This window comes from Chrysochloris asiatica, unplaced genomic scaffold (genome assembly GCF_000296735.1).
Source record: "Chrysochloris asiatica unplaced genomic scaffold, ChrAsi1.0 scaffold00042, whole genome shotgun sequence".
Taxonomy (NCBI): Eukaryota; Metazoa; Chordata; class Mammalia; order Afrosoricida; family Chrysochloridae; genus Chrysochloris; species Chrysochloris asiatica.
This window is the reverse complement of record NW_006408560.1, coordinates 17365175-17388808: the sequence shown is the minus strand read 5'-3', so window position 1 is coordinate 17388808 and position 23634 is coordinate 17365175. Positions and strand designations below refer to the sequence as shown.

Genomic DNA, 23634 nt, shown 5'->3' with positions numbered 1-23634 from the left:
GCAATGACAACAGTGTAATGCCCATACCTGAGTGGTGTTGACAGAAAGGTTGGAGATTTGTATCCATCCCAAAGACACCTCAGAAGAAAAGCCTGGCTCTGAAGATCAGAGCCATTGAAAACCCTATGGAACACAGTTACTCTGGGGCCCCCATGAGTTGGAATCAACTCAACATTACTGTCACTGGTTGGTTGGTTGGCTATTGTAATGCCAAGGAAACACAAAGCTGTCAGAAGTTGCAAGCCGTGTGAGGCTTCACACATTTAACCCTTTGGTACATTGGCTTAGTGACAGGCACAGTGAGCAGAGGTCTGGAGGTCACCAAAGAAAAGTCAGCTCTGCCTAGAGATAGATGCCAATAAACTCTGAGCTAGAAACAGCTCTAAGACAAGTAGACAACTTATTTCTGGAAAGAGAAACTATACTGGGGTGTCAGGTTTTGCCCAATAACACACCCCAGAAAGAGCAGAGTGTAGAATTCTGTGCCCTCCCTTGCTGAGGACCCGGCGATGCTTCATTCTGTTATGCACAGGGTCACTATGAGTCGGAACAGACTCAAGGGCATCTAACAACTTGAGGAAAAGAAGGGCCCTCCTTACCTCACCAGCTTTTAAAAAAAAACCTAACTTGTTATATATGGTTTTCTACTAGGCATAAACTAGGTACTTTCATATTGTGAGTCTTGTTGTGTGCCGCTGTGTTGGTTCTGATTAATAACCACCCTTGTATAGGCTGTAAACCTTTGTGGGAGCAGAAAGTCTCATCTTTGTCCTGTGGAGCAGCCAGTGGATTCAAACTACTGGCCTAGCAGTTAGTAGCTCAACACTTACTCCACTACACCACCAGCACCTCTACTGTCACATAAGATGATGTTATTAATAATAATAGCTGTGGTTGTGTGCAGTCAAGTTGGTTCCAACTCACAACGACCCTGTATAGGGTTTCCAAGGCTTTCCATTTCTATGGGAGCAGAAGGTCGCATCTTTCTCCCATGGAGTGACTGGTGGATTCAAACCACCAACTATGCAGTTACAAGGCCAACGCTTAACCCACTATGCCACTAGGGCTCAGTAGTAAGAGTGTTGACGTTGTTAAGTGCTGTCAAGTAGGTTTCAACTCATAGCGACCCTGTATAGGGTTTCCAAGGAGTGGTTGGTGAGCTTGAAGCACTGACCTTACGGTTCAAACCAACCTTGCAGTCCAGCACATTAACCCACAGCACCATGGTAGTAATAGTGGTGGTAAGTAATAACATACCGCAGCTTTTTTTGTTAGCTGTCCTCAAGTCAGCTCCGACTCATGACAGACTGATGCGCTGCCTGGTTCTGCGGCATCTTCATGGTTGCTACTATATATATCTGAGCCCATTTTTTTTGTCTATTGTGTCATTCCATCTTGTTGAGGGCTTCCCTGGTACCTATCATATTCAAGGAATTCAATTTTGCGTACACTTTCTGCAGTCTGTCAAGATTCCCTTTTACCAAAGATGAAGCTTAAAGTCAGAGAGGTCTTAGAACAAATCCAGGGTCTCTCAAACAATTAATGGCAAAGAAGGTAGTAGAATCTAATTTATTTCATTATAAAGATCAAGGTGGCATAAACAGCTAAGCACATGACTGGTAGCTGAAAGACTGGTGTTTCAAACCCATCCAGAGGCAACTCAGAAGACAGGCTTAGTGATCTATTTCTAAAAGGTCAATGCCTATGAAAACCCTCTCGAGCAGTTCTACTCTGCAGACGGGGTCACCACGTGTTAGAATCATCTCCACAACAAACAACAAAGCAATACAGATCAAGTACCTTGAACAAGGTCATGGAAAACAATTCAATATGGAGAGGAAAAAAAACGTCTCTTCAGAATTCCCTATTACCTCCTTTGGACTCTGCTGAAGCCCAAACTACAGACAAGCTGAGAAGCAGTAATGAGGGGCAGACACATGAGCACACACTAGACATTCGGGGTCCAGTCCAGCTCTTTTTTGTCTCATGAGCCTCTCAAATCCCTCATCTGGACTTGTGCCCTTTCTGTTTATTTCTGGATTGAAAGCCCAAGGAAAGCCCCGAGTCCCGTATTGCCAAAGCCCAGTGTCCAGCAGGTTCAGAGGGGTCGGGCCTGTCAGGAACCACATTCTCTCTCTCTCCCATTTTTCCTCACTTCCTGGCCTATGCTTGGCACCTTTTGGAGAGAGGGTCATTTAGTGATAAGAACACAAACTTCATAAGCCACCAGACAGAAATGGATTTAGTTTGATGTGGTTTATGCATATTATTCTCCAGAGCCACAGTTTTTCTTGTCTGTAAAATGGGAGGATGAGCATATTGTGAGTGTTGTTAAAATAAGTGAAACACCTAGCATAGTGCCTAAATACTAGTCCTTGCTTTTTTCATCTGATTATGTTACTGGGTAACTGTTTCCCAGTCATTTCTACATTTGTCCTTACCAAAAAACAAACAAAAACCCAGATCAAACCTGTTGCTGGTAAAGTCAATTTTTATTTATAATGACCCTACAGGATAGAGTAGAGGTGCCTCATAGGATTTCTAAGGCTGTAAATCTTCATGAAGGCACACTGCCACACCTTTCTTCCATGACGTGGTTGGTGGGTTTCAAATTGCCAACTCTTTGGTTAGCAGCTGAACACTATTACCATGGAACCACCAGGGATCCTTGTGTGTGTCCTAAACCCACTGAAGCCAATCAACCCCTCTGCTATGAAGGCAATCCCAACAAACCCTGTATAGAGTTGCTGAGGTTGTAAAGTCTTATCTTTCTCTCTCAAACTGGCTGGGGAGTTTGAACTGCCGACCTTGTAGTTAGCAATCCAGTGCTTGTCCTACAGTGCCACCAGGGCTCCTTTGTGTGCATTCTTTGTGTTCCTCCAAAACAGAGTGCCCTAGCTTCCAAGACCTGGGTATCAATTTGATGGTGGTCCTTCCTTTCCCCTCACAGCTTTCCTCACTCCAATTCCCCACCTCTTATTCGTCACTGAGCCTTTTGGCCACCTACCTATACATATCTCCTGCTATTCCAGGAAACTGAAGCTCAGGTATGAAGCCTGGGCCAGATATGTTGGACAAGGGGACAGTTTCCGGGGGTATACTGGGCTGCTGCCCTGCCTACTGGCACTGCTTCCATGGGTCTGCTGGCAGGATTAGGTGTTCTGGTTCCTGAGCTCCCCTCACCACTCCAAATGCCCCAATAGCTGCTGCCCTAAAGTTCCTTTCTTCTTCCCTTTGGTCTCCCCCACTGACTGCCTGCTCCCCCCACTCTCTCCAGCACTTCTCTTTCCACTCTCCCCCTCTCTCCCTTCTCCTCCCCACCCCCTCAGCTGCCGGCTTGGAGCAGGAGGTTATGAAAATGAGCTGCGTGCCCAGGAGACTGTAATTATCTGCTAAGTGTGAAAGCCAGAGTGATTAATTAAGAGATAATAAAAAGAAAAGGAGGGCGAGAGGGGGGCCTCACGGCTTTGCTTTGATGATAGAACCTGAGGTGAGCCAAGCAATTAGGGGAATCTTTATCGAGAGTTAGCTATAATCCACAAATTATCAAGCTCCAAATGCCTCAGGAGCAGGACCCATTTCACTCCTGCCGAGTGACAGACTGACAGACAGGGAAGGACAGAAGGAGGGAGAGGACCCGGAGAGCATCCAGCAGTGAACACTGGGCCACGAGGTTCTGCAGGGGGGGAGCAGCAGCATGGCTGGGCAGATTGTCCTGTGCCAGGCCACTGGGCAGTGCTTCCAGGACCCAGGGCCATAGCTGTCCTCTCCTCCTGCCCTTGAGAGAGGGTACGCCAGCCCTGAGCAAAGGCAGGCATGGTCCTTTCCCTCCCTCCCCCTACCTCTCCCAGACATATCAGCTCTTCCCACTCAGAAGGACCTCCAGGGAGCAGGAGCTGATTTCACACCAGTCCTCTCCCTGGGTGCATGGCTGCCCGTGTGGGTGTGGGTATGTATGTCACGCGGCCGGTGTGAATGCTGCAGGGACCACACTTGGTGAGGCGATGCCACGCTCCTGGCTCCCAGAGGCTCCAGCCCACACTGCCCCTAGGTAGACAAATGGGCCTCCTGGCCCCTACTCATCCTCTACCAGACCCTTCTATATGGATGGTCTCCTCTACCTTCCCTTTCACTGCATTCTACCCCAGCTCACTCCTTCCTATCCCCTTCCATTGTCCCCTTTTTTTACCCCAACTCCATCCCAGGAGCCTTCCTTAACGCTCCCAGCTCTAGTATATCCATTGCAGATGCATGGCCCCTTATTTATTTATTTTGTTTTATTTTTTTAAAAACTGTTTTATTGTGAATTATGTGATAGTTTACATGGGAGAACATTAGCTTTACACTCATCCTATCATATATGTTTCATTGCCATGGTTACAATCCCCTCCATGCATCATCAACCAATCAAAGGGTATACCCTGCAAGCCTGCCGCCCCTCCCCCCTCCCCCCAGGTCCGTCAGCACACAGCCCCTCTCCCTCTCTGGGTCTAGAGTCCCCAGCCACTCCATCTCTCCATGTCATCATCTCTGCCTCCATCCCTGGTATCACTTTCTCTGGGTAGGGTCCCACACTCCACTCTTCTCCCTTGATTGTCCCAGAGATCTCTGCTCCTAGACTGCAAAGTCAATCACTCCCCTTCTTTTGCTACAAAATGTCCACCTTTACATTTTCAACCCTCACAATCAGTCCGGATAACAATTATTCACCATTGTATCACAAGAGACCTCTCCATACTTCCTTTCATCATCCCTGCCTAGACAGATTGGATACTACTCAGTGGAGATTCTACCTTCTTCCACGTCCTCTGGGTCTAGGCTCCCTCCTGAAAGCTTATAAGCCAGTCACTTCTTGCCTTTGTAGCCCCCTCATTTTGGGTAACCAATGTCCAAGTTGCCCATCCCTGTCTACTCTTTGTGTGGAGGGGGTGGGAATGGTCCTCACTGTAAAGATTTGTTCCCTCTTTTGAGCTACTGCATCCATAGGTCAAGTTCATCAAATTGTATCAGATCTCTCTTTTTTTTCCCTCTTATTTCTTTTAGTTGAGTTCTGATCATCCAGCCATTGAAGCCAGGTCAAGTAGGTATTATCTGCAAGTGTGGATGTCCTTGTGCATATTGGCCCCTTACTTTAAAAATGATCTTTGTATATCCTTGGACTCTGGGGAAGACGCGGAATCTGTTTCTCCTAATAAAAGTCAAGCGTAGTGGTTACGAATCAGGCTGCAAACTGCACGGTCAGCAGTTCGAAACTACCAGCGGCTCCGTGGGAGACAGGTGAGGCTTTCTGCTCCCGTAAAGATTTACAGCCTCGGAAACCCTGTTCAGGGTCGTTACGGGTCGGGTCAGAACCGACTCCATGGCACTTAACAACAACAACAACATCCGAAACCAAGTCTCCTCCCTCAGATTCAAGTTTAGAGTTCAGAGTCTGAGTTTATCTAATCAGGTCTAATATCCCCGGGGAAGGGGTGGGTGGGTGGGGAGAAGCTGTAACTCCTTTGTCAGAGGAGGACATCCCTGAAGTGAAGTTCCCCATGAGAGACGCCCAGCCCCCTCCTACCTCTGCTCAACCTCAAATCACCCTGTTCACCCAGGCAAGGCTGGGCTGAGACCATGCCTATGTGATCCAAGAGGAAACTCGTCCTGCTCCTAAGCGAGAACGAATCCTTACTGTGGAGCATCCCACCTCTGCCACCTCCCCACCATGTTCCATTTTCCTACAGACACCTAACATCAAGTCCAGGTGTCAGGGACTCGCTCTGCTGCCCCTCTAGCTCCCATGGAGAGAGAAGGAGGGGGCTCTCAGGCCATCAGGTAAGAATGATAAGAATGACATCAGAGCCATCCAGCCCCCAGCTGCTCTGAGCTGCTGAGAAGGGGAAGCTGAACAGGTGAGTGTATGGTGACTCAGCCAGCTTCCTGTGGGCACCATGTTCTGGCCCTGACCAAGGCAGGGGTTGGAGGGTGGACACTTGAGGACAGCCCTGGTGGTTTGTTGGAAAGCAAATCTGACCCCTAAAGAGACAGCCTTCTATGGCTCAGCTGGGGCCTGGGAGACAGTCTCACCTCTCTGGGCTTTGCTTTGAATGTGAGAAAATGAACCTATTGGGGGAAATGTTATTTATCTAGACATAGAGACTATTAGAGAGTAATTCAATGGCGACAGTTTTCATGTAAGGACTGGAGAACTAGATGTAAATGTGAGTAAGCAGATTATCAGGACGGGACTATGAGGGTTGGAAATGCAAAGGTAGAAGTTTTGTAACAAGGAAGGGAGTGATTAAATCTCCAGGATAGGAGTGAAGACCTCTGGGACCATCAACGGAGAAGAGCCGAGAGCGGGACCCTACCCAGAGAAACAGATGCCTGAGATGGAGGCAGAGATGATGATGCGGAGTGATGAAGCGCCTGGGGACTTTGGACCCAGAGAGGGAAAGGGACTGTGGGCCGAAAATTGGGGGAAGGAGGGGGAAGTATAGGGGGCGGGTTTCTGGGATATACCCTTTGGGTGGTTGATGATGCATGGAGGGGATTGGAACCATGGCAATGAGATGATATATGATGGAATGAATGTAAAACTAAAGTTCCCCCATGTAAACTATCATATAATTCACAATAAAACATTAAAAAAAAAAAGTGAGTAAGCAGAGAGAGCTTGTAAAATTCCTTTCTCTTCAGAAAAAGACAAGCGTTGGTGTCTGACAGTTGATTCAAGTAAGACCAGTCTAAAGTGAGATATCTTGAGAACCCAAAGGTGTTCTTAATGAAGTGTCACTCCATCTTCACTCCTGACCCCAGGTTCTAGATTCTAGAAAGCCCGTCCTGATTGATCCCTTTGTGGACTGTGATGTGCCTCTGTTTTTATGGTTCTCCATTTGTGTATGTGCTTACAGATGGCTAAAGGTGTGTAAGTTTCCTGGGGGAGAGAAGAAGGTAGAGGACACTTAATGGGAGTTCCTGTGTGCTTCAGTGGACAATACTCTCCAGCTGTAAAGACCAAAAGCACACTGCGCCTGGCGAAGCCCAAAGGCAGGGGTTCCTATCTTCTCTGGACTGGAGATCTTCCTCTACCGCTCTGTACTCAGATGAAGAAGGCAGGGAGAGGGCATTAGTTCACCAGAATGTTTGAACAATATATCTATGGGAATACAAGAGGCTGGCCTACCCAGAGATGACCCCTGTGCTCACCCCAAATCATGTCCCCAGTTAAGTGCTATGGCCCACCTTCCTTCCCAAATCACAAAATTTGTTCATGACCCAATTCCCAAGTCAAAGGCATCAGAGTCAAGGTCTTGGTACAGCTCTGTCAAAATGTTTTCCCCCAAATTTCCCAATGAGAGCGGAATTGTGAGGGATTTTTTCATAAAAAATTAAAATTCAGTAGAAACCACTGGCTTAGGCATAGAGAAATATCTACCAACATATGCGCTGGTTGCTTTTTGGCTTTGCACTTGACAGCTGTTGGCATGAATAAAGACTTGGGGCTTGGGGCAAGGTGACTGGAAATCTGTAAGATGTTAAAGAAGGGTGTAGTGGGTCAGTCTTGGGACTGAGAATGGGCATGCCAGCAAGCACTGCACTCTCTCCGGTCTCACAATCTGCTTCCTGGAAACAAACATATCAATGATCCTAAATCAATGATCCGGGCTCTGTTATACAACTAAACTGGCTGAGAAATGAATTCAATTAAGTGAATTCTATTTTCTCTTGATTTCCATTAGAAGGTTGAAAAACTATTTCCCTAAGGGAAAGGATCCCCTAACACCTCAAAGTGTGGTCCTAGAACTGGTAGCATCAGCATCATCTGGAAACTGGAGCTAGTTAAACTTGCAGAATCTCCATCCTAACTTTAGATCTTCTAAATCTCAATCTGCACTTTAACAATAGCCCCACAGGTTTCATAGTGTGTTCTAAGTCTGAGAAATATTGTTTTAAACACACTGGGTGGGTTGAAGCCTTCTAGAGCAGTGATGGGGAACATCTGGATCCCAGGCTGTATAAGGCCCTTGAAATCATTTGGTCTGGCCCTGCCAAGGCAACCTCAGTTCTAGCCATCACATTAATGGTGAGTTAATTAAAATTTTGACCAAATGCAGCAGTCTAAGGTTTCAGTTGATAATTTTGTATGGCCCATGAATGATGTTATGAATTTTGGCAGAAAAAAAGGTTCCCCACCCTTGTTCTAGAGAGACAGAAGTTAAAGTGATGGCTAAGCTTGTTTTGCATTGTACTGGGAAAATCAAATTCTTCCATGGTGTCTATGAGTTGAAATCGACTTGACGGCACTAAGTTTGTTTGTTTGTTTTCAAAGTCGAGGTAAGTAGGTGCTGCTTGCAGATGAGCAGACCAAGACTCACCAAGGTTAAAAAACCACTCAATCTTCAGAGCCAGGACATCGACTTAATACTGAGCTTAATTTTTCCATCACTACACTGCCTCCTCAAAGCTCCCACAGCACTGCATCCCAGAGTCCAGAAGAGTCCCAAGACATCTTTAAAGTGTTCAAGAGCAAAGATGTCAGTTTGAGGACTAAGGGATTACACTACTGGTCAATTCCCTTGGCACAGTTAATAGAGGCTCTGGCACTGTAGGATAAGCACTGGACCACAAGGTCGGTTTGAACCATAAGGTCAGCAGTTCGAACTCACCAGCCACTCCTTGGAAACCCTGTATAGGGTCGCTATGAGTCGAAATTGACTCAACAGCACTAAACAACAACAGTCTGTATATGAGGTCCCTAAGTGGCACAAATGAATTTTCTCTCGTTTACTATCGTGAGCCCACACAGTGGCACCATGGGAGACAGCCATAGCAATCCTCTTTAGTAAAGATTGTTGTTGTTAAGTGCCGTCGAGTAGGTTCCAACCCACAGTGACCCTGTACAAATTAAAACCAAGGAAACGCTATGGAGCTCAGTTCTACTCTGTAACACCGGGGTGGGGGGTGGAGGGGTGGGCTCACCATGAGATGAGTCAAAACTCTATTTGTTCATTATCCCTTTTTCTGAGCCTTGATCCTCAGATCTGCCTTTGTGAACAGTGAAAATGATAATAACTATGATGGGGCACAATCATACATTAACAGAGGACTTTCAGAGGTTCAGCTAGATTCAGAAAAGGATGTGGAATGAGGGATATCATTGCTGATGTCTGATGGATCTTGGCTAAAAGCAGAGAAAACCAGAAAGATGTTTACGTGTGCTTTATTGACTACACAAAGGCTTTCGATTATGTGGATCATGACAAGTTTATGGACAACATTTCAAAATATGAGAGTATTCTGGAACACTTAATTGTGAGCATGAGGAACCTGTACATAGTCCAAGAGGCAGTTGTTCAAACAGAACAAGAGAACACCGAATGGTTAAAATTAGGAAAGGTGTGTGCTAAAGTTGTATTCTTTCACTGTACTCATTCAGTCTGTATGCTGAGCACAGAATCCAAGAAGTTGAATATATGAAGAAAAATGTGGCATTGAAGAGATACTCACTCATTAACAACCTGAGATATGCAGATGATACAACCTTGCTTGCTGAAAGTGAAGAAGACTTAAAATACTAACTGATGAAGATCAAAGATCACAGCCTTTAGTATGGGTTACATCTCAATGTAAAGAAAACAAAAATCTTCACCACGGGACCAATAAGCAACATCCATATAAATGGAGAGAATATTGAAGTTGTCAAAGACTTCATTTTACTAGGATCAACCATCAACACTCATGGAAGCAGTAGTCAAGAAATCAAACAATGTATTGCATTAGGCAAATTTGCTGCACAAAACCTCTTTAAAGTGTTGAAGAGCAAAGAGGTCAGTTTGAGGAGTAAGGTGTGCCTGACCCAAGCCATGGTATTTTCGATAACCTAATATGCATGCAAAAGTTGGACAGTGAATAAGGAAGACTGAGGAGAATATTGGAAGTGCCATGGACTGCCAAAAGAACAAACAGCTCTGTGTTAAAAGAAGTACATCCAGAGTGCTTGGAAACCAGGATTGTCAGACTTTGTCTCTCATACTTCGGACAAATTATCACGAGGGATCCATCACTGGAGAAGGATTATCATATTTGGAAAAGTAGAGGGTCAGAGAAAAAGAGGAAGACACACACCCTTTAGTGAGATGGACTGGCACAGTGGCAGCAGTAATTATGTCAGAGGTAGCAATGATTGGGAGGTTGGCACGGGACCAGGCAGTGTTTCACTCTGTTGTTCATAGGGTCGCTATGAGTCAGTACTGACTTGATGGCACCCAACAACAACATGGTGTGCTGCTGTAGGATAAGCACTGGAACACAAGATTGGTTTGAACCTCAAGGTTGGTGGTTCAAACCCACCACCCACTCCCTGGAAACCCCATACAAGGTCACTATGAGTTGGAACCCACTCAATGGCACTTAACATCAATGATTTATCGAGTACTTGGGGAGCACGATGGCTCCATACAAAAGCACTGGACTGCTAACCACTAGGTACGTGGTTTGAGCTCACCAGCTGCTCCACAGGACAAAGATGAAGCTTTCTGCTCCCGCAAAGATTTAAAGCCTCAGAAACCATATACAGGGTCGCTATGAGTTAGGACAGACGCCATGGCACTTAACCTATCCTGTTTTGGATAACTGTTCCCTAACTTAGATTCTTTCATTCAATCCTCAGAACAATTCTTAGGAGTTATAAATGTATCCATGGTATAGATGAGAAAACTAAGCTTCATTTAAGTGACCTCGTCATGATCAAGCCCTCTGGCAAGGGACTGACTCTCCCAGGACCCCTGGAAGGTGGTTCCAGGGCACACTAGGGGTTACCCACTGCAAGGGACAGGTTGTGTTGAAAGAGGCCTAGGGATGAAAAAACCGAAGGCAACATATACAAACGAATCCCTTAGATGCATGCTTTACAGTCGTCCCTCTCAATTTTCTGCATAAATGGAGAGCAGCAATGGTGCAGATAATCCAGAAGTCATTTCAACTTGGCTTTGCAAAATGAATTAGTTTTTCTTTCTTTCTTTTTTTTTTTTTTTGCAAAGTCAGATTTTCCTTTCTCATTATATTTAGCTCAAACTGACATTAAAATGAGTTTGCATTCTCTCTTCATCCATTGCCTGGTGAGGGGAGACCTCCCAGATGTATGCTGGGTGATAGGTCCGTCAGTCTAAGATCAAACATCATCCACAAAATTGCTGACCGAGGGATGGTTGCTAGAGAGCTGCTAGTACAATCGCCAGCCCTGAGTACACATGGGAGGGATGGGCAAACAGGGGAGCACGAGGACCTTTGGGAGTGCTTCCTAATCCATCCCTCAAGGAAGTCAAGCTGATAGATTTCTGGTGGGAGAGGGAGATGAGAAAGACTGAGGCATAGAGCAGGTTGCTCAGGGTTTGGGACTAAAATCCAGGAATCTTACTATCTAAACAGAGAGTCCTTCCAGGGGACTGCTGTTCTTGAGTGTCTTGGTGTCAACTCTGATTCATACTGACCCCATGTGAGAGTAGAACTGCCCCATGGGCTTATTATTATTATTATTGCCGGAGGGGGCACTTGGTTGTTTTTATTAAGTGCCAACAAGTCTGTTTTGACTCATAGAGACCTTGTATAGGGTTTCCAAGGAGTGGCTGGTGGGTTTGAACTGCTAACCTTGAGGTTTGAAGTTCAGTGCTTATCCTACAGCACCACACCAGGAGTTCAGGATTCCACTAGGTGAGTTCAAACTGCCAAACTTTCCATTAGCAACAAAGCACCACTTGGATTCCTTTCTGGATAAGGAGCTATTTGAAATAAAGAAAAGTCCAACTTCTCCTAGAGGCTTCACCACGACATGTCTATCTCTGTCTCTTTTCTCATTTGAAAATGCCTTCTCCTCCCTTTTTCTCTCTTTCTCTCTGCCCATCTTCCCATCTCAGCTCCTTCCCTTTTAATAACCTCCCAGTTAAGTGAATCGAATGGGAAGAAGCAGTTAAAAGCACCTCATGGCTTGACAATGCTGGGTAATGGAGCGAGCAGGGCCCCAGGCTGTTCCTGGGAGAATTCAGGAAGGAGGCAAAAAAAAAAAAAACCTCAGCTAAGCTGATTACAAGGACGAAGTTAATTTAGAAATCAGCTCCATTGGGTGGGAATGAGGGGAGGAGAAGGGGAAACTTGGACACAAGAGGTTGGGAGTTTTGGGGAGAGTACGCTTTATATAATCCTTGGGAGGGACCTAGGCTTACTCCTTCAGATTCCTGGGCTCCTTCCATCCGGAGCAGGGGCACAATCAGGGATTGTCCAGAGCCTGGATGGCGTGAACAGCGCTACATTCCAGAGGCTCCAGCCTCGGCCCCAGAGCCTCACATCTGTGGATGTCCCCTCCCCCTCCCGCCTCCCTCTTCTACTGCCCCCACCACGCAGACACTTAGACTTCAGCATTTTTCACATACCTCTCTCCAGAAACCTTTATCTTATTGTATTGTCAATTTGTGTTTATACATCCATCTCCCTCACCAGCCTGAGAGGGTCTCAAGGACAGGGCCTAAATCTCACTGACCTTTTTATCCCTAGGGCCCAGTTGAGGGTCAGACCAGCACAGCATAAATAAAGAAATAACATTTGCTCAGTTGAACATGGCTCTCGCCCTGTGGCAGGAAGCCTCTAGGTGGAAAGTTTTTCATCTGAAAAACAAGAGCTAACTTCCTTGCTGAGGTTTTAGGAATCTCTAGGCTCAGTTCCCCTAGTGCACATACATCCAAGGCCACTGACCAGTGGAATGATCTTAGGATGACCTTTGCCATTATACAGGTAACAACCACATGTGACAGCCTAGAACTGCTCCCATATGGTTTTCTAGGCTGTAATCTTGATGGGCAGTTCTGGTGTGGTACTGCAGGATAATGTACTGGACCCTAAGGTGGGTTTGAGCCGCAGGGTCGGAGGTTCAAACTCACTGGCTGCTCCTCAGAAACCTTATACAGGGCCAGTGAGTCAGAACCAACTCAACAACACTTAACTACAACAATAATAGCCATAGGATTCCTGGTGTGGTGATGTAAGTTAAACACTGGACTGCTAACCACAAGTTCAGCAGTTCAAACTCACCAGCTGCTCCTCAAAAACCCTATCCTAGGTAGCTATGAGTCGGAACCAACTTGATGGCACTTAACAACAATCTTTATGTGGAGTCCCTGAGTGGGATGCTAACCGAGCTCTTAACTGTTGCGCCACCAGGGGTCCTCGGCACTACCTTAAAAGGACTCAATCCACAGTGACCTTCTGATGGAATCATGACTCTGGACCATGCAGACACAGCATAGGCTCTGAGGGGACAGATTAGAAAGCAACCAAGAGGCTGTTGGGCCCTACTCTTGGTTCTCATCACTGAGCTCTGCTCCTGGCATCTTTATCTTACACCAGTTCTGGTGTGGTGCTGTGGGTTAATGTGCCACACTGCAAAGCCATTTGAAATGCAAGGTTGGCGGTTCAAGCTCACCAGTGTCTCCTTGGAAACCCTATACAGGGTCACTATGGGTTGGAACCGACTCGACGGCACTTAACAACAACAAGAAGGATTCTTGGAGGCAAAAAAGCTTTCTGTGCTCTCCCAACTTAGGTCACAGACCTGAGACTTCCCAAGTCGGAATTGATAGTTCTCTAAGATTTACTGTTCATTTCTGCCTAGTCAAGCCCTAGTTATCTATCTGTTTCAACTATTTGTTGTTGTTAAGAGCCGCTGAGTTTGTTCTGACTCATAGTGACTCTGTATAGAGTTTCCAAGGAGTGGCTGGTAAGTTTGTACCACTGACCTTGCTGTAAGCAGTCCAGTGCTTATCCTGTTGTTGTTGTTGTTGTTAAGTGCCATCGAGTCGGGTCCGACCCATAGCGACCCTGTACAGGGTTTCCGAGGGTGTAAATCTTTACGGGAGTAGAAAGTCTCATCTTTCTCCCGCGGAGCGGCTGGTAGTTTCGAACCGCTGACCTTAAGGTTCGCAGCCCGATTCGTAACCACTACGCTACCAGAGCTCCTGCTTATCCTACAATTCTACAATTAAAAAAAAAAAAACACAACAAAACAATTGAAGAGTTTGCAAAACTCCACAGCAACTCCAGCAAATGAGAAGGGGAGGGTCTGATGGGGAATGAGAGAAAGATCATTCCTATTTTCAACATATGTTTTATCTGCTTAAAAAACAGAAATCCTACTTCTGTGTTCCCAGGTTCAGTCTTTGAGCTGACTATTCAAGACCTTCCCAGTCGGGTCCAAATTTGCTTCATCCCAACCCAAATCCTCAGCTTCACCCAGCCTCAGTGTCCTTGGCACATCCCTGCCTTGGCTAGGGAAATTCAGCCTGTCGGATGATGCTGTCCCTCTTCCTGCCATAGCCACATCCTGTCCATCCTTTGGCCCACTTCCTCCATGCGGCCTTTCCTGGACACTTTAGTTCACAGCACATTCCCTTCTTCTGAACTCGCCAGCTGTGACAGGGGACAGCTTTTTGCTGTCCTTTTTTTTTTTTTTTTCAATGTCCCTTAATGCTTAGTACTATGTTTTGCAAATACACAAGGTCGATGGTTCAAACTCACCATCATCTCCTTAGGGGAAAGGTGATACTGTCTGCCTCCTTGGAAACCCTAAGGAGCAGTTCTTCTATATCCTATAGGGTTGCTTTGAGTCAGATTTAACTTGATAGCAGTAGGTTAATGTACATTTGCTGACTTTTTAAAAAAGTCAATTCTCCCCATATTGTGGGAGAGGAAACTGAGGCAGGCGTGCTGAGATTAAATAGTTTGCACTAAAATGGTGAAGTGAGGCTATCAGGATTAGGGGATGTATTTTATGTGTTTTGTAGCACTGGTGTCTAGCATAGTGTCCAGCACATACAGTGCACATGGACAGTCTGCTGAATGAATGAACCGGGGGAGATCTTACTCTTCCCACACATCTTCCAGTGAGCATATATATACTTCCAGTGAGGATATACATATATTCCTCTTTCCTCAGGGGAGGAAGTAGCATCAAATGGTCCAGTCCTGAAGAAGAATCTATGCTTCCTAAATCAGCCTGAGTTGGGACAGCCTCTTAGCATAACTCAGCCAGGCTCTAAGTGCCACCTCTGGGGAGGATTAGGTCCCTGCCTTAAAGCCAGGCCCCACTGCCTTCTGGGAGATTCTCCTATCACATTCCCCAGAGCCAGGCCCCCTGAGGAATGAAGCAGCAGCATTATCTCCTGGGAAACTCACAGAATTTGCTAGGGTGTGCTAGAGATTTCTACCCTTGGATTTAAGACTCTTAATCCTGAGGAGGTTGGCTGGCTGCAAGGCCCATTTATTTCAATACCATCCCAATGTTGTTAAATGGGCTCAAGGAGGGCAGAGAGGGATGAGACTCCGACCCCTGGAGACGACAGAGGTTAATAAAAGTTGCTGAAGAAATTAAAGGTGGAGGGAGGGAAAACTGGGAGCTTGGTGAGAGGCAGGAGGAAGAAGGGGTGGGAAGAAAGAAAAATGTGATCTTTGGCGGTGTCTGGGAACTAGAGCAGCTTTCATCCTGGTGCTCAAAGAACTTAATCAGGCTCTCATTGTCCGTGAATCAGGGGTGGGGAGGTGGCAGAGCCAAGAGAATGGGGCTGCAGGATGGAGAGGGACCAGAGTCACAGAATGGAGACCCCGTGGGTTGTAACATTGTTAACCTTGTAGTGTGTGTGTATCTCAGAATGCAGAGCATGCAAGACAGGGCAAAGGTGGTGCTCGGAAGACTAAGGATGCTACTGTCTTCGAGGAGAAGGAGAGACACACTACTGCACATCAGTGCTCTGGAGAATGGATGGACTGGTGAGAGTGATGAGGGTGAGAAATGCATATGAAGGCATGTGTGGAGATGTGTGTAAGCACACAGCAGCAATGCTGAAGAGGTGGAGGTAACGTCTGTGGAAGTTTCAGTCTGGGAATCATTCCCAACCTCCATCCTCTATTTTCCTGCTTGATTTCTGGTACTGGCTCTATCACCTACTAGCTGTATAATCTTGAGCAAGCTACATAACTTCTAAGGGTCCCTCTTTGCCCATCTGTAGAATGGGCATAAAAATACCTACACAAACCAATTGTTATCAGTAGCTAAACAGTTACGAATGTTAACCACAGAGTAGGCCTGCCACAAAAATGAATTATCTTTACCCTCACTCTGAAAAATCCCATTCTTTTGACTTTTGATCCCTGAACGGCCTGTCCCAGGCTTCACATTTCAGGATTATGGCATGACAGTTTCTTCCCCTTCCACCACTGAGTTTTCCTACCAACACCCCCCAACCCCCATCTTCCACCTGTCAGGCCAAAATTCCCTCCAAGAGACTGCAAGTAAACAGACCCTGGGAAGAAATGAGGCAGGAGTCCACAGGTAGGTCGATAGTTAGGTCCGGAAGAGGCACAGCTTTCTCATCTCTGCAGGTATGGAGAGGTATTTCTAGACCTCAGCAGCTACCAGAATTGGTGAGGTTAAAAAATTTGCTCCCTCTTCCCTCTCTCCTGCCCAGTCCCCACCTCTCACCAAATCTTTTAACTTCTTTAGCTTTTTGTTTTCTCATCTTTGAAAAAAAAAAAAATACTAACCACCCTGCCTACATCATTGAGTGATGATCCATGGGAAATAGTTGCTAAATCTGGAAAGCAATACACAAATGAAAAGTTAAGACTCCAAGGATGGGAGGGAAGAGGGTGCTGGCATTAGAAACCTCCTTCTTAACAAGGAGCAGTACTTACAATTCCTACCTTCACTGACTAAAACCTACATTCTGACATCTAGGTTTAGCCCCATGGTGGATGGTCATCAAAGCAACGCGGGGAGATGGATGTGGGCTCGGGGCTCTACAGGTAGGAAGTGGCTGAGAGAGGCACCAGAAGGAGCCCATCCTCAACTATGGGGAGCAGGAGAGCCAAGGAGAGCCAGGTTCACCTCCTCTCCCTTCCACAGCTTCCAGCTCTAAGGGAAGTCTAGGACATAGCTTCCCAGTTGAGGTTGTCAGGCACAGTGAGTGTGGCTTTGTAGTAAAACAAAAGAATGACTGAATCTGGGTCTAACTCTGGACATACGTTGTTGTTAAGTGCCATGGAGTCAGTTCCGACTCATAGCAACCTTGTATAGTGTTTCTGAGAAGTAACCGGTGGGTTTGAACTGTCAACCTTGTGGTTCATAGTTCAGAGCTGATCCTACAGTGTCACACCAGGAGTCCTCCAGTAAGTTACTTAAACTCGCTTCTTTGGTTTCTTCATCAGTACAGTGGGGATAACATTAACTTCACTTGGCTGTAAAAGGAATAATGAATATGCAACTGCATGCAGGAGGAGGCCAACTTCCTATGATGACTTTTTACTCACTGAGGCCAGGCAGTTCCCTGGGGTACAGTTTGGGATGGTGGACAGAGAAGGGGCAGTTTGGAATACTCAATACTCAATAGTCAAGCCTTGTGTCTACCAGGGACTGGGCTGTGTTGGAAGCTGAAGAGAGTACATTCATCCATATGTTGGGATACCACCAGACCCCTACTCAGCACTCCCTGCTTTGCCTCTGTGTATGGCTTTAACCTTTCCAGGAATCAACCTAGCATGATATTGAGGTAGTCCCCAAATTAGAAGTGCATGACCCTGAAAGACTGTGTTTAATATTAGAAACCAACACAAGATTGCTAACATTTTTATTGACCAAGCGTTTAAAAACAAGCAAATTCATTTGCCAGCACCACCATGTGTCATCAAGGAAAAAAAACAAAAAAATATTAACACCAAAATAAAGTAGAACAGAACACCAGAATTGTTTCAAAATTTTGAGTGAGTTTACCTTTATGAGAAACTCGAACCCTTGCTCCCCTAGTTCTTATTTGGTTATGTTGTTGTTAAGCACCATCGAGTTGATTTTGACTGTGTTTGATAACAACCCTGTTTAGCTGCTTCAGAAGAGCAGCTGGTGGGTTTGAACCACTGATCTTGCGGTTTGCAGTCCAATAAAAACCCCATCCCAGCCAGTCCAACATCAGTCTTAGTCAGCACATGGGATCTTGGGATCTCTAGCTTTAGGATCACCTGGTCACTACACTTATCAACATACTTAACCCACTAAGACTCAGTTTCTCATTCATGAAATGGGGACAGTAGCAGGGTGGATCCCAGGTTTTCTACAGATTAAATTGGATAATGCATACAAAGTAGTTAACACAAAAGCTCGATAAATAACCCATATTATTTCCAGACTCTGAAATGCTGTCACCGCAGGACTTAATGTCCCTACTAGTTTCACACAAGACCTTTAGTTTCTTCTCACTCAGATGCCAACCTCTTCCATTCCTGCCCTCTCCTCAGATCGCTTCCTCAGACCTTTTCTAAGGAATTCCTCCAGCAAGGGAGAGGCTGGTCAGTTTTGCCCTCTAGTTCTGCTACACCCTGGTTCTCTCCACCAGAGATACAGAGATGGGACCAAAGCCCAAGACCAAGAATCTAGGTATCTGGGGCTAGGGAAAAAAAAAAAAAAAGCATCAAAGAGAGGAGCTAGAAACAGCGTACAGACAAGCCACTACCTATCCATCTACGTCCAGACATAAAACAGGCATTTATGAACACTTTTATCAGGGCCAGACACTATTCCATGCATTTTTCATGTATTCATATATTTAATTGTCATAGCAACCCTCTGAGGTGTCATTACTATCCTCATTTTACAGAGGAGCAAACTGAGGTACGGAGAAGATACATAACTTGTTTAATATTACAAGATGATCAAGTAGCAGCAATGAGGTGTAACCAGGAAGCTGGATGAGAATTTGTGATTTAATCGCCACTTAGTATGGCTTCCTTCCAACATTACAGCACTCTCATTAAATCAGTCAATTGATCAGATATTTAAAAGGCACTTACTACCTGCCTGTCAAGGAGCTCTGGTAGCGTAGTGGTTACGAATCGGGCTGCGAACCTTAAGGTCAGCGGTTCGAAACTACCAGCCGCTCCGCGGGAGAAAGATGAGGCTTTCTACTCCCATAAGGATTTACACCCTTGGAAACCCTGTACAGGGTCGCTATGGGTCGGAACCGACTCGACGGCACTTAACAACAACAACACCTGCCTGTCAGTTCCTTGTATTGTGGTGATCTGCATGTTGCTATGATGCTGGAACCTACCAGCAGGGTTACACAGATGGACAACTGTCAGTGAGACTTTCAGACTACGATAGACCAGGAAGAAAGGCCTGGTGATCTGTTTCCACAAATTAGCCAGTGAGAACCCTATAGATCATGACAGAATATTGTCTGGTATAGTGTTAGCAGGTGACACTCCTAGATTAAAAGAGACTCAAAATACACAATGACCACAACAGTAGACAGGACCATGCTAAACTCATAAAGATGATGAAAATAAGGGGACATTTCATTCTGTCACACATGGGGTCTTCATGAGTAGGAACTGACCCAACAACTAAAAGCCACTGTATGCACAGAACTACGTCAGAAACTGTCCGGTAGAAGGAAAACCAAGACTTGTGTCCTATGTATGTAAAGAGGTTCTAGAGGAGTCAAAGTAGGGGATGAGAGACTGAGCTTCCTCACCTCCATGTACCAGAGAACCAAAGGTTAAGCCAGGACAACCACTACTACTGCTACTATGATAACCAGAAGAAAGTGAGATGCTTAGATGCCACCTCCTCACCAAGGTACTCTGGGCTCCAGGGCTGTGGGCTTCAAGTACTACTGGCACTGAGTAATTGGTTCACAACCTCCCTTTGGACCACAATGAGGAGACTCCAATCAAGGTCAAGACAGTAGTGCTGTGCCTCCTCTGTCCTCTTCCCCAACCTCAAAGTCCTGCTCTGGGCTGAGATGGATTGGGCAGAAGGAAGTGGGACATTTGGAGTGTTTGTGTCTGTGTGTAGCATAGAAAGGGGACAGCGGACTCCCAACTCCTCTCTCCAGTCCCACTGTTCTCTGCCAAGATGTAGCTGCACTCAGGGAGTTGAACACTAGGATTTTAGGAGGCCCTCGGGTCTCTTCTCTTTACCTCTCACCCCCCCTCAGATGCAGCGGCAGGGATGCCAGGGGGAGCTCTGGGGGCTGGAGGGACAGATTTTCTGCCTGTTCCCCTCCACCTCTCAGGAGGCAGCTCCCGCCCCTAGTCGGTCTGTCATCCCACATTGCTCTGATTAGCTATAATCTTTCTTTTTCAATTTCTCCTCCCCGAGACTGGGGAGCGAGAAAATCTCCCAGAAAATGAATAAATATTTCAATTTTCAGTGCAATCAGTCTGCGGAGCCGGTGCATGATGGAAATGGGGGGAAGGATAATGGTTTTCATTTAGATAAGATACAGAAAATTATTTAGTGAAAAATGAAGATTGATGAAGCCCATTGAAATTCTTTAAATGCGATTTTTATTTCCCAGCCAAGGCTGAATCTCCCCTTCTCCTCTCTTCTCTGCTCCCCTCAGTTCTATGGTCTTCCTCTCCCACCTTTTCCCCTTTCCCATTCACTGACCATCATCTCACAAATTCCTCTTCCCCCACAAACACCCTTTTCCATCCTTCCTGCCCAAGTCCCTGACCTATAACTCCTTCTTTTTAAGCATGGCGGCTAAGAAGGGTTCTACCACCCCTCACCATGTCTCAATCTCCCTTACTCCTGCTCTCCCTTACTCCCTAGTTCCTCAGTCAGCTTCCCAGAAACACTTACTAGTGAATTTTCCCAGCCCCATGTCTACTCTCTCCCTTTCTTTTCTGTGGCATCTCCTCCCCTCACCCCAAATACTTTTGCACACTTTCCTCGGATCTTGTTCTCCCCACTGTTGGAGACAGGTAGGTGGGAGCTCTGAGTTGCCTGACCCCTCTTCCTTTCCAAAGGGAACAAGGCACACAGCGTGCACACTTCCCTCTTTCTGACCGTTTATGTTCCGATTCAATCCACATGTCTCTCCTGTTTGCTAACTAACTGCAGCTTTTGTTCCTTGAAGCCCATTCATATCCATGTTGCTGACACGAGAGGGCTGCAGGAACAGGGCAGACATAAGCTTGCCCCCAAGACAAACCAATACTGACCCAGTGGCCCCTCCCCCCCCCCCCCACTCCCTTCTCTAGCAGCCTGGCTGAACAAAGTCAGAACTTAAGTCATCTCCCCAACTTTCTGCCAAGTGGCTGCCCGGGTCTGCCAGCCCCAGGCCTGGGCCTTCTCCTTTCCCCCAGTACCACCTCTCACTCGTGGCTCACACCACAGATATGGGATATATGGCCCATATCTTAAGTGTGTGTGCGTTGGGGGGTGTCCTATGGGAAAAGATGGAGCAAGACCTGCCCCAGCCCCCAACTCAGTCAGACTTTGCCATCTGAGCCGGGAAGAGGCCAGGCAAAGAGAGGAGGGGTCCAGTGTAAAATCACCCCTCCAAATAGGAACCCACAAGCCCAGGAAGGGAACAAAAACAGTGCAATGCCTGAGAGCTTCTATCCAAGCTGACCTCCCACTTCCCAAATCGTCTTCCTCCCCTCCAAAGACCACCTTCTCCATTTTGTAGTCTGTACAGCTCCTTAGATATGTGCCTATAGGAATGTCTGTTCAAGTTTCTTTGTTTGTTGAAGGGTTGGTATCTCTAGGAGGATTTCTGTGTACAAGTGTGTCCATGCCCTTGTAAACGTCTGCATGCATACATATCCTGTGTATATGAGTTCTGATGTGTTTGGGTGCATGTGTGTGCCTTGGGGGAGGAATCAGAGTGTCTTTCTTGGATGTGTCTTTGTGTATATGTGTCTGTCTCAGCGTGGGTGATGTTTGTGAGTATGTTTGTGTCTCCAAAGGTGAGTAGTCTGTCTTAGTGTCTGTGATTGTTTCCTGGTGTCTGTGTGTCAATTTCTGTGTGTCAGCTCCATTTTGGGAAGGGGGAGTCAGTGGGAGAGCTCCTGGGATTAAATCTTCATTAGAGTCTGACCCAGGAGGCAGGTACCCACTCCCACAGACCCTGGACCTGGCTGGAGCCTGGGTGGTGGGTTCCTCAGCCCCTCTCCTCTCCCCACACACAGCTCTGCCCCAGGATACATCAGCATTCTTATATCTCTCAACAGTCTTCCTCGACTCCTAGTCTCTCCCCTGCCAGTTCCAAATAAGCCCAGACATCAACACTTCCCTGACCCCATGTGGGGTGTTAACCAACCCCCTTCGGGTACCCCCAACATAATTCAAACCGAGCTGAAGCTGTCTTCAGAACTCCACTCCCAAACCCATAGGCTACGCGGGCCGAGGTTCCAAAAAATCCCCGCTAGTGGCCCCAAGGCACCTCTCCTTCCTTCTGGAGGGGGCAGCCTCAGGCCGACTGGAGCCAGGGCTCCGACTCAGCCCCCCGCCCCCCGCCCCTCGGGAGGGTGGGCGGGGGTGGTGGGGATTCCCTCAGTAACATATCCAAGAGGCTGGCTCCTCAGCTTTCCGTCCAACCCAACCCCCAACCCCCCCCTCCCCCGCCAGCTGAAATCTCATTCTTTCCCCAGCGTTCCCCTTAACCAGGACCCGGGTGTTCGGGCGTCTGGCCTCCCGGCCTCAGGGACAGGGAGGGGATAGGCTGGGCTGCGTGAGGTTCCCGATGGGACTTTGAGGGTTTGGGTCCCTTTTTGACTTCCATCCGATCCTCGCGGCCCCAATTCTCAGTTCTCCCGCGCAGCCCGGGGAAACAACTTGGGCAAATTACGGAAAACTCATTCTCCCCAGCTCCGGTGACTCCGCGCCCTCTTCCCCTGGACACCACACTGGGGCCGGGTCCCCTCCTCCAGGCGTTTAGCCCCCCGGGGGCTGGCCGCGGACGCCCAGCACCCCGCGCTCCCTCATCGGGGCGCAGTCCCCTGGCCCAGGGTGGCAGCGGACGTCCAAGGGCTGGGGTGAGGGTGCTTACCTTGGGAGAAAGTATCGGAGAGAGTGAGGATCCAGACAAGGAGGCTCAGCATACTGTCCGCCCGCTGTGCGCCCGCCGGCCGCTGGGCCCCGGAGTTGGAGAGGGAAGGAGAGCAGCGGGCTAGGGAGGAGGGGAGGCCCGAGCCCGCCCCCCGCCCGCCCGCCCGCTCCTGCACACACACAAACACACACACACACACACACACGCACACCGCTCACTAGCACAAACTCACTTCCCTTCCCTCCGTAGCTCTCGCTTTCCTCCCAGTCCTTTTTCTCTTTTTCCGTTTCCCTCTCCTTTATTATCTCTTGTCTCAAGCTTTATCTCTCTAGCAGTCTTTCGCTCTCTGAGCCGCTCTCCCTTTCTCTTCCCTTCTCTTCCTTCCCTCTATCCTTCGCTCCCTCCAGCCCTCCCTCCTCCTGACGTCTACTCTCCCTCCGACGGCGCCTCCCTCCACAACCCCTCCCCCTGCTCCCCCAACGCGCGGGCACACACACACACACACACACACACACACACACACACGCACGCACTCCTCTCTGGAACTGAGATAGAAGGAGAGCAAAGGGAGGAAGGATTTAAGGGCAAAGGGTGTAAATAGCGTGGCGAACTATGGTCCTGCGACCTGGACCGCTTACCAGGACCACAGCCCACCCGCACCCAGTACCAGTCTGGGTCCGGGGGTACGGAAATCAAGCAATGGTGGTTTGGGGGGAGTAGGAAGTGGGGGAGGGTAGAGGATAGGAAGGGAGAATGTTGAGAGAACCTCTAGTCT

At 47.4% G+C, this 23634-nt stretch overlaps 1 protein-coding gene across 2 annotated transcripts in view; it reads right to left on the bottom strand.

The window, feature by feature from the left end:
- Window positions 1–22972, bottom strand: part of KIRREL (kin of IRRE like (Drosophila)) — a 133209-nt gene extending 110237 nt beyond the window's left edge. The window contains exon 1 of one of the 2 annotated variants that reach the window (XM_006861613.1): window positions 22860–22972. In XM_006861613.1, the coding sequence (XP_006861675.1) occupies window positions 22860–22911 (52 nt within the window). In that variant the 5' untranslated portion in view covers window positions 22912–22972. The remainder of the gene's footprint in view (window positions 1–22859) is intronic. The other variant, XM_006861614.1, reaches the window with a different exon arrangement.
- Window positions 22973–23634: the final 662 nt, after the last annotated feature.